Source organism: Chelonoidis abingdonii, chromosome 3 (assembly GCF_003597395.2).
Source record: "Chelonoidis abingdonii isolate Lonesome George chromosome 3, CheloAbing_2.0, whole genome shotgun sequence".
NCBI lineage: Eukaryota > Metazoa > Chordata > Testudines > Testudinidae > Chelonoidis > Chelonoidis abingdonii.
The window spans coordinates 202,546,607-202,557,193 of record NC_133771.1 but is presented as its reverse complement, the minus strand read 5'-3'; the positions used below and the strand labels follow the sequence as shown (position 1 = coordinate 202,557,193).

At 43.0% G+C, this 10,587-nt stretch overlaps 1 protein-coding gene across 2 annotated transcripts in view; it reads right to left on the bottom strand.

Annotated features, from left to right (window-relative positions):
* Positions 1–10,587, bottom strand: part of PELI1 (pellino E3 ubiquitin protein ligase 1) — a 74,947-nt gene that overhangs the window by 23,692 nt on the left and 40,668 nt on the right. For both annotated transcript variants that reach the window (XM_032776553.2, XM_032776554.2), the window contains exons 3-4: positions 9,552–9,681; positions 5,512–5,613 (exon numbers count right to left, since the gene is read on the bottom strand). In XM_032776553.2, coding sequence (XP_032632444.1) covers positions 5,512–5,613; positions 9,552–9,681 — 232 coding nt within the window. The remainder of the gene's footprint in view (positions 1–5,511; positions 5,614–9,551; positions 9,682–10,587) is intronic.

The window sequence follows — 10,587 nt, the reverse complement described above, 5'->3', positions numbered from 1 at the left end:
TCACCTTTGTAACTGTTGTTCTTCGAGATGTGTTGCTCATATTCATTCCACACCCGCCCTCCTTCCCCACTGTCGGAGTAGCCGGCAAGAAGGAACTGAGGAGCGGCCGGGTCGGCAGGGGCATATATACGGTGCCGCAAAGGCGCCACGCCAGGGGGCGCCTGCCGACCCGCCGGGTGTTGCTAGGGGAAAATTCTTCCGACGAACGTGCACGTGGCGTGCGCACACCTACTTGGAATGAATATGAGCAAGCACTCGAAGAAGAACCTCAGTTATGAACACCAATGACATTAAATGACCAATGTGTCATTAAAATTTCAAATATATTACATCATCTTTTAAATAAATATCGCGACACTAGTGTGGGAGGTTTAGTGAATATGTTAGGCCTGACAAGAATTGCTGACAGTAGTGAATCACAAATGGGCCCCTGTGTTGCAATGGGTGATGAGAAATTTATGAGGGAGTGGAGATCATCTGTCCAGAAGATGAAAATATCAATGTATCTCAGGTATATCGTTAGTTTCATGGTATATTATTCCAAAAATTCTCCCTCAAGGTGGCCCGTGAAGAGGCTGGCATGCTGGGGAGTCATCTTAGTATTCATGGCTGCTCCCCTGGTTTAGGCAACAAGTTTGTTGTTAAATGTGAAGTTGTTGTGGGTGAGAATGAAAAGGATGAATTTGATAATGTGTTCAGGGTGGATTTCTGAGTGTTGTATATTATCTCCTAGGTATTTGAGGCAGGCAGCAATGCAAACATGGTGAGGGATGTTGGTGTGCAGGGAGGTGACATCTACATGACAGAGAGAATGTTCTGAGGGGGGGTTTTTAATGTCATGGAGTTTCTGGAGGAAGTCTGTAGTGTCTTGGAGGAAGTTGGCTCTGTGTGTGGTGTGGTTTAAGGATGTTTCTATGAACCCTGATATTTCTTCAGTAAGAGTGCTATGGCCAGATATGATGGGTCTGCATGGGAAGCATGTAGAACCTGGGGCGGTTTGTGAGAAATGAGGTTGTAGAGTTTTTCTTGAAGTTGTTTGGGGAAGGATTTGATGGTAATTTTAAATTCCTGTGTGAATTGAGGTGTGGCATCTTAGAATTCTTTACAGTAAGTGGTGTCAGAGTTGTCTGTTGGCCTCAATTAAAGACTATGATGGCATCCCCTTTGTCTGCAGGTTTGATCACTTTCTGGTGGTTGGATTTCAGATACCATATTACTATCCTCTCAGCAGTAGAAAGATTGGGTGAACTGTAATATTTGTTGAGGATTTCAGAGTATCTTTCCCTGAATCAACCAATCTAATGATTTAGCGTGTGGTTTTCTCTGCTGGGGGACATCCAGTCAGATTATTTCTTTTTTTTTTTTTCCATCTTAGTCGGTGGGGATGTGGTAGTTGTGGATGGCGTCATCTTCATTGTGAAAGAATTCCTTGAGGCGGAGTCAGTGGAAGAATTCTTCTAGTTCTCCACATGTTAGCGTGGCATCAGGTTCTGTGGTGGGGCAGAGTACGATACTTTAGTTCCAATTAAGTGGAGGATGCTGAGGTATTGTGTAGCACCCACGTGGTGGACCTGATGTCTTGGATCCTCTAGAGTTGTTGCTGTAGTTTTCACTTTTGATTCTGTGTTGGATGGCTGTTGGCTTTTTCATCTTTATCATTATTTTGGGTTTTCTACATGATCTTCAGGTAGGTTTCATGTTTTTCTCTCCTTCCAATGTGTGATTTTTTTTTTTGTTTGAGGTGGTCCCTTCTGGAGTATAAGGTGCAGAAGGTGGTTCCTTGACAAACTCTAAAATTTGGTTTATTCAGGAGCCAGAAAGCAGCCAATAGAAGAAAAAATTGTAGGGAAGGCAGATGTGACAGAACTTCCCCCCTGGAGGCAGTTGCATCAGAAAGGTGAGCCCCAATATCACAAATCAGCCTGAGATCAGCAGCTGCAATGTCAAAATAGTGGGAAAGTGACCCCTTTAATCATGGGGGAAAAAAATGATCAAGACCCTAATGGCTGCATGAGCCCAGCACACATTCCAGTTCTTGACATCAGGTTTAGGACCTATTGGAAGTACAATTAGAAAGAACACCTGGGACATATGAGTTAGCCCTCTAGTTCTGATGGAAAGCAGGGTCCTGCTTGTTAGGAGACAAGGTACAGGAAGCTTGCATTTACAATGAAATATCCCTGCCTATAACAGAACAACTTTAGAAAAATAGCAGCCTGCTGTAATCAAGCCACTCGGCTGTGGGGGGAAGGGCGGGGGGATATCTACCTTCAGGGCATTTGCTGACAAGATAGTTCCCCCTCTTCTGATTGCAAACAATTGGCTGAATTATGCCTTCAGTGCAGACCCATTCAACATGCCTGACTATAGTGGGCTTACATGAAGCTGACTGCCTTTACAGTTGGACATGTTACAGTGCTCGAAGAGTGTACAGGGAAGTTTTTACCCATTCCATCCAGGACATTCAGATAGCCAGATCTAAATGACTGGGGTGCTACTGAATTCAACAACTTGCTGCCTGAGCTCTCCAATTCCATACCCATTTATGTAACTGACAGACAATCCTTCTCCCCCAATTTTCACGGTATAGTGGATTATACTACCTCTAACTTACTGCTATGCAGAACGACACTGCAAAAGTGAACGAAAGGAGACTAAGCACTCTGGGTATTTTTTTAGTGGGAGAGGGAGGGGTTTGCTGTAGGGGATGTGAGGTGTCAATATATTTCTTCTATTGCATTTACTCGGCTTTCTAGGCAGGACAACCCATCAGTCCACATGGACTGCCACAGGTGATTTTAAAGAAGCCTGCCTGAAGAACATTTTTATGAAGATAGCTTATTTGTTCCCCCTTTTTAGAAGATCTGGGGAATTACAGACCAATCAGACTAGGTTCAATTCCAGAAAAATACTGGAACAAATTATTAAACAATCAACGTTCAAGCATCCAGAGGATCATAGGGTGATCAGTCATAGCCAACACGGATTTGTCAAGAACAAATCATGCCAAATTGACCCAATTTCTTTCTTCAACAGTGTTACTGGCCTAGTGGAGGGGAGAGGTGTAGACATGATATTCCTTGATTTTAGCAAGGCTTTTTATAGTCCCAAATGACAGTCTCATAAGCAAACAAGGGAAATGTGGTCTAGGTGAAATTACTATAAGGTATCTAGTTGAAAAAAAAGAAAATCACACTCCGTAGTTATGAATGGTTCACTATCAAACTGGGAGGATGCGTCTAGTGGGATCCAGCACAAGTCAATATTTTCACTAATGATTTGGATAATGGAGATGAGAGTATGCTTATAAAATCAGTGGATGGCACCACGCTGGAAGGGATTGCAAGCCAGGATTAGAATTCAAAATGCCCTTGGAGAAGTGGCCTGAAACCAACCAGATGAAATTCAACAAACAAAATTGCAGAGAAGGTAGGAAGGAAAATAATCAAATGCATAAATACAAAATGAGGAATAACTGGCTAGGCATTAATACTGCAGAAAAGGATCTGGGGGTTATAGCGGATCAGAAATGGAATACAAACCAACAATGTGATGTAGTCACAAAAAAGGCTAAATATTCTGGGAGGTATTAACAGGAATGTTGTATCTAAGATACTGAGAGTAATTGTTCCTCACTACTCAGCACTGGTCATGCCTCAGCTGGAGTACTGTGTTCAGTTTTGGGACCCACACTAAGATTGAACAAACTGGAAAGAATCCACAGGAGAGCAACAAAAATGATGAAGGATTTAGAAAACACGACCTGCGAGGAAAGGTTAAAAAACTGGGCACATTTAGCTTGAGAAAAGACAAATGAAGGGGAAGCTGAGAACAGTTTTCAAACATATTAAGAGCTGTTATAAAGAGGATGATGATCAATCATTCTCCACATGCACTGAAGATAGGACAAGAAGTAATGGGCTTAATCTGCAGCAGCAAGGGAAAGTTAGCAAGTTTTTTCCTAATGTCTAACCTAACTGAAAAGATAGTCGAACGCTGGACTAGAGTCGGAAGGTTGTAGAATCCCTGTCATTGGAAGTTTAAGAACAGGTTAAATAAACACCTGTCAGGGAGGGTTCTTGGTCCTGCCTCAGCACAAAGTGATGGACTAAATGACCTCTGGAGGTCCTTTCCAGTCTTACATTTCTATGATTCTGTGTTGGGAATCATTAAGAAAGGGATAGACAATAAGACAGAAAATATCATGTTGCCTCTATATAAGTCCATGGTACGCTCACATTTTGAATATTGCGTGCAGATGTGGTTGCCCCATCTCAAAAAAAAGATATATTGGACTTGGAAAAGGTTCAGAAAAGGGCAACAAAAATGATTAGGGTTACGGAACAGCTGCCGTATGAGGAGAGATTAATAAGACTGGGACTTTTCAACTCGGAAAAGAGACGGCTAAGGGGGAATATGATAGAGGTCTATAAAATCATGCCTGGTGTTGAGAAAGTGTTATATACTCCTCATAACATGAGAACTAGGGGCCACCAAATAAGATTAAAAGGCAGCAGATTAACACAAACAAAAGGAAGTATTTTTTCCACACACGCACAGTCAACCTGTTGAACTCCTTGCCAGAAGATGTTGTGAAGGCCAAGACTATAACAGGGTTTAAAAAAAGAACTACATAAATTCATGGAGGATAGATCTATCAATGGCTATTAGCTAGGATTGGCAGGGATCGTGTCCTTCACCTCTATTTATGAGAAGTTGGGAATGGACAACAGGGGATGAATCACTTGATGATTACCTGTTCTGTTCATTCCCTCTGGGGCACCTGGCATTGGCCACTCTCGGAAGACGGGATACTGGGCTGGACAGCCCTTTGGTCTGATCTAGTATGGCTGCACTTATGTTCTAATAAAACCACTTTTGGTAGCTCAATCGTGGCAAATTAGTTTAACTTCAACACAGGATTCAGTCACTGGAGATGAGAAGGAACAAACCCTCATTTAAAAAAAAACAAAAAAACCTTTTCCTTTTGAGGAAAGCTATAAGAGATATGAGAAGTATGCTGTGGGCCCAATTCTGCTTTTATATGCAGACTCCACTGAAGGCAATGGAATGACTTCGGATTTACAATGGTGTATCAGAAGTGGGACCTATATGCCAACATTTCACAGTACAGAATTCACTCTTAAACATTACTAGACTTTCTTGAAAAAGTTTGTGCTGTTTTTTCAAAGCACACTTGCATTTCCACTGCACCTACTAGTGGTTGATTTGCAAAGCACTTTGTAAGCATGAATTTAGCTTCAGACTCCCCCTGAGAGACAGTTATCCCTTACTCTCCATTTTACAGAAGACAGACAAGTTAAGTGACCGGTCCCAGACACAAAGGATGGTCTGTGGCAGAATGAAGAGTAGAATCCTGCTCCTTGTCCTGGTTGATTAGTCAAACACATGTTTCACCTTCAAACATTTAAAAAATATTGAGCAACAGCGTGTCTTGTGCTATTTTCTTATAATGGAAAGAAAAATATACACTGCACATGCTTTACATACCTGAAACATATCAGTGCTGCTGTCATGTGTATATTCAACCACCACTGTCTGGGCCCGAGACAAGGTATACGATATGCTATGTTGGTCCTTGTTGCTTATTGCCTATAGAAAATTAAAATATATTAAAAATAAAGAATATTTGAGCATCACAAAGGAAAACAAACACTAGTCAATTGACAAAGAGGAACAACCCAAGTTAAACATAGTAGACTTACAGTAGTGACAAGTCAATGCTCATGTGATTTTGTAAGTTTAAAGATTGCAAGAAAAAGGCACAAAAATTATGCGGCTTAGCTGTAGACAGATATGGATTTTAAACATGACACTCACACAGTACACCATCAGAGTCTTAATTTAATGGGCTGGGGTTAGCAATCCAGAGGTTTTGCATTTTAAAAAGGTATCAAGGATATCTTGGTAAAAACTGCAGAACTCAGATATCCCAGACCTGGCACCCTAAAAAGAATGTGAGTGGAGTATGGAAAGCATCAGCGCTGCTCATAGAACACAGACTAAATCCATGAGAGCTGAATTTGGCCCCCAAACTAGAAAATTCAAAGTTCTTTTTTTTTTTTTTTTACTATCACCCAGCAAGCCACTTAGTTATTATTTCAAATACCATTCAGCTTTGGAACAAAGAGCTGAGATTTATTCAAGCCATGATCAAGAGTGCGGAGTACAGTAACTCCTCACTTAACATTAACGGGATGACTTTTGTTACGTTGCTGATCAATTAGGGAACATGCTCATTTAAAGTTGCACAATGTTCCCTTACAACGTTGTTCGGCAGCTGTCTGCTTTGTCCACTGCTTCCAGAAAGAGCAGCCTGTTGCAGCTGGCTGGTGAGGGTTTGGAACCAGGGTGGACCGGCAGCCTCCCCCCCCAACTCCATCAGCTCCCTGCTCCCCTAAGTTCCCTGTGCGGCAGCCGCCCAGCAGGCTATCAGCTGCTGGTAGTTCAGCTGTCCCTCCTGCCACTGCCATGTGCTGCTCCTGCCCTCTGCTTTGGAGCTGCTCCCAGGAGCCTCCTGCTTGCTGGGGGATGGGGGAGAAGGGGGCTAATGTCAGTGTGTCCCCTTCCCCCTGCTCCTGCCTCCCTACTTACCCCATCTCCACAGGGGGAGGAGAGGAGGGCACATGACGGGCTCAGGACCGAGGGAGCTTGCTGGCAGCAGCTGCTGTCAACTTGCTGATCTACTTAAAAAGGCAATGTACTTAGAGTGGGATCAGCGTACTTAAAGGGGCAATGCACAACTCCCTAACACACAGGGTGTGTGTGTGTCTGCCATGCTGTCTCCTCCCTCCATTTGTGCTGTCTTGTAGAGTGTGAGGCTACATTAACAACGTGTTAACCCTTGAGTGCTAGTTCATAATTTAGCAGTAAGGCATTCCCTGAGAAATATCCCACCCTCTTCTACCTTCTGACTCCACCACCTCAACCAAGCTTCACAATCATCATTGTGATGTACAGTATTAAATTGTTTAAAACTTGTGCTGTGTGTATATATAATTAGTTTTCTGTCTGGTGAAAAAAAATTTCCCTGGAACCTAACACCCCCACTCCCCCATTTACATTAATTCTTATGGGGAAATTGGATTCGCTTAACACTGTTTTGCTTAAAGTCGCATTTTTCAGGAACATAATTACAATGTTAAGCGAGGAGTTACTGTAATCAAAATAAGACATTAGGTAAATGCTCTCCTCACTACATGGCTATGCAAGACACCTACATCAATATCTCTGGGGCACACTGACGCTACCCCTTCCGGGGATATGTACAGACATAAGTGTGGAAGGAGACTTCCCAGTTTAATTCCTCCTTCTCAATGGCTGCTGACAGTTGCAGTCCCTTGTTACCACTGCTACAAGTGGTGGGGCCCTGATCCTCCTCCTCCACTTCATCTAGTGGAGTTAGCCAAATGTGGAAGAAAGTACATACTATCCTTTCCTCATGAAGAGGCGCTCCCCCAGCAGATTAGTAATTCTGCCACACCTTGCAATAGAGGCCAGTGTCAGAAAGGCACTACAGAGCTCTACTGTACAGATAGCAAATAAGCTATGTAGCTTACAACAAACATTAAGGGCCAGGCTATGCCAGGCTCTTGTGTAGGTGCATGGGGAGTGAGGATTCAAAGCACTCTTTTTACCATGTACCCCCACACCTCAAGTTCCAGACACAGTCACAGTCACTGCAATCTGGGAATTGCAAGACTGCTCCCTCCTAGCAGCCCTGGGGGAACAATCCACGATGGAGAATGGCACACTGCATACATGCCTCCTGCACATCTACAGAACTCTAGAAGGGGCGGTGCCTGAGTCCCAACCCCTCCAGGATTTCCTGCTGCAGCTTGGCACTGTTCTCATTGGTGGGCAGGATACAAACACTATGCTCAGGTCTAGGAATACAGCCAGCCTTCTGTTGTGCTTGATGACTGCACAAACTCACAGGTGCAAATCTGCTAAAGGTGTGTCACTGCACTGCTAAACCTGTTCAGACACTGGAGTTAGAAAATAAAATAATGCAGGACTGATCCAGAAACAGAGCCAACTGGTCCCTTCACCACACTGCAACAAGAAACGTGTTATGTGACAGACACATTAGTCACGGCTAGTGTTAGACACACTTTGGCCTAGACACAAAAGATGCAAAGAATGATTAAGCACGGCAAAGGCTAAAAATACAAATCCAATGCTAGTAAAACCTCCCCATCCTGACCTTTCGCAACAGCAAAAAGGAAAAAAGAAAGTGGATTTTATTTTAACAGCCCTTTTAGTCACTGTGCTATCATGGCGTGATTAGTAAGCTACCTGGACAAAAAGCAGTAAGTGCTGCTAGCAAAGCAAGGAAATGGAAATTTACGCAACACAGGATGCAAGCTATCTAGCAAAATACATTAACTTTCAGTTTGTCAGCCAGGGCTGTGGGGTTTTTGGAGGTGTGTGTCATTTTTGATTTGCAAAACAATGGCTAGTTGTCTATAACTGAACAAGTATGTCTTCATAGTCTGCTTGTGAATGAAGTACTTGTGAAGCTGGAGAAATAGTGAACTCAGACTAGGAGCTGTGAGCACATCAACTGAATTACAGCATCAGAACCAAACCCCTTTTCTATACTTCTCCCAAATTAAAAAAGCACTCAGCTATTTGATGCAATTCTCTGAGCTAAAGGTATATGAACTGGTACTCCCCATTGTCAGAGCATTTAGAGACATTAACAGAGTCAGATCCTATAGCCCTTACACCTGAATGTGTGACTGCATTGGCTCCAACCTGTTTAGACATGGGCCTGAATTTGAAAAGTGCCAAATACCTCCTGCAAGACTGTTCAGCATCCTCAGTTCCCATAGATTTCAGTGGGAGCTGCGGGCACTTGGCAGCTCACTGAAAATATTCCACATCTGGCAGGATTGGTTCCAGTGCAAGTGTGCCCGGAGCCCAGACACGGTAGTTATCAGCTCCAGTCAAAATCACTTTTTACACTTTAAGCTTCATCGGTGCTCGTTCCTAGGTTTAAAACCTTCCCCTCTCTCCCTCCTAGGGAGAATCTTGCATTGATTTTAAGCCCCTTGCAATACTTTTTGTGAAACACAGCTCCTTTCACCCCTGCCCCATCTGTGGCGGACCACCAGTGGACTGAGTAGCAAGTGTACTCTGAGTGCTCTAGTGAGGAGTGTGGCAAGCACAGCTCCACGTAAAGCACAGAACTAGCTCTAGTTACGTAGCCTGTGAAAACAGAAAATCTGAAGTACACCTTGGTGGCATGCTCTGGAGGAAGACCAAACAAAGAGTTTTATGTGACCAGCTTAACTCTTAGTAATTATTTGTGTTATGTGGTGAGGACTGGGCACTGGATTTGTTTGTGCTAAATGGTTTCTTTCTCATTAAGTGAAAGGCACCAATGGCCTGGGATAGACACCTCCCAACTGTTTCCCACACAGGGCCTGATGCTTCCGACGTCTGTGTAACTACACTGAACTCAGGAGATTTACACTGGAGTCAGAGAAGAACCTGGCCTACAGCTAACAAGCTGTCAAACTTACCTTTGCTGCTTGAGGAGTGCAGGCAATATGCACAGTGCTGGGTTTCACCCCATTTGCCTTGGGTCTTTTAAATAAAGCAAACCTACTTTTTCTTCTTCCTCGATCTCCATTTGGCAGAGAGCCATTATACCTGTGAAAAAAGCCATTATGCAAGATAAAATATATGAAGATATAAATAATGGTTTTTAAATTCAGTCGGACCGATTGCTAAATAATTATTGTGTTGTAGATCTAAAAACCAAGTTTCACTGTGAACAGTCTTTGTGGTAATTAACTAAAGTATTATGAGAAAAGAAGCAGCTGGAAAAGCTGCACAGAACTACAAGCCTGAGAATAGATGATTACGGTATACAGACATCTGGGTGTACAGAATTAAATGGTGCAGTCAGAAAAACAGATGGAGAAAACCACGCATGTGCATTTAGGGCCCAATCCTGCTCATAGCAACTTCAAGGGAACAGGAGCAGGCCCTAAACTGCTAAAATGTGTAAGATTTATGGTTGCAAGTAGTTTTATCTTCAATAATTTGCTTGTATAACAGAAGCAGGCTCCGATGAGAAACACTCACTGCAAAAGGACTATTTTTTTTCCAGAGGTGATCTCAGATAAACAACAAACACCCTTTTCCTCTACTTACGGTTTACCTAGACTAGGAGAAAAAATGTTTTCATAAAGTGTGTTTGTTAACATGTTTTAACACCCTACTGTAGACAGGAGCAGCCCCCACAGATCACATTGATCAGTTAATATGTTATAGTACAATTTGCCTAGTCTGCACTAGGATTCTAAAATACGTTAGCTAGTGTGTTTTTAATAAAACTCTGTTTATCCTAGTCTAGACAAGGCTTTAAAAAGGAGGATTTCCTTCTATGCTATCAAAGATCCTGTCTTTCCAGCCATAGACTGGGATCTCTGAAGAGGTCATTAGTATGCTGGGGGTCTAATGCCACATAGCTCGCCTGGCCTGGAAAGTGAGCGAATGCAGCTGGAAATCAAACCCAGACCTTCCACACACCAGTTCAAAGCCCTATCAAAG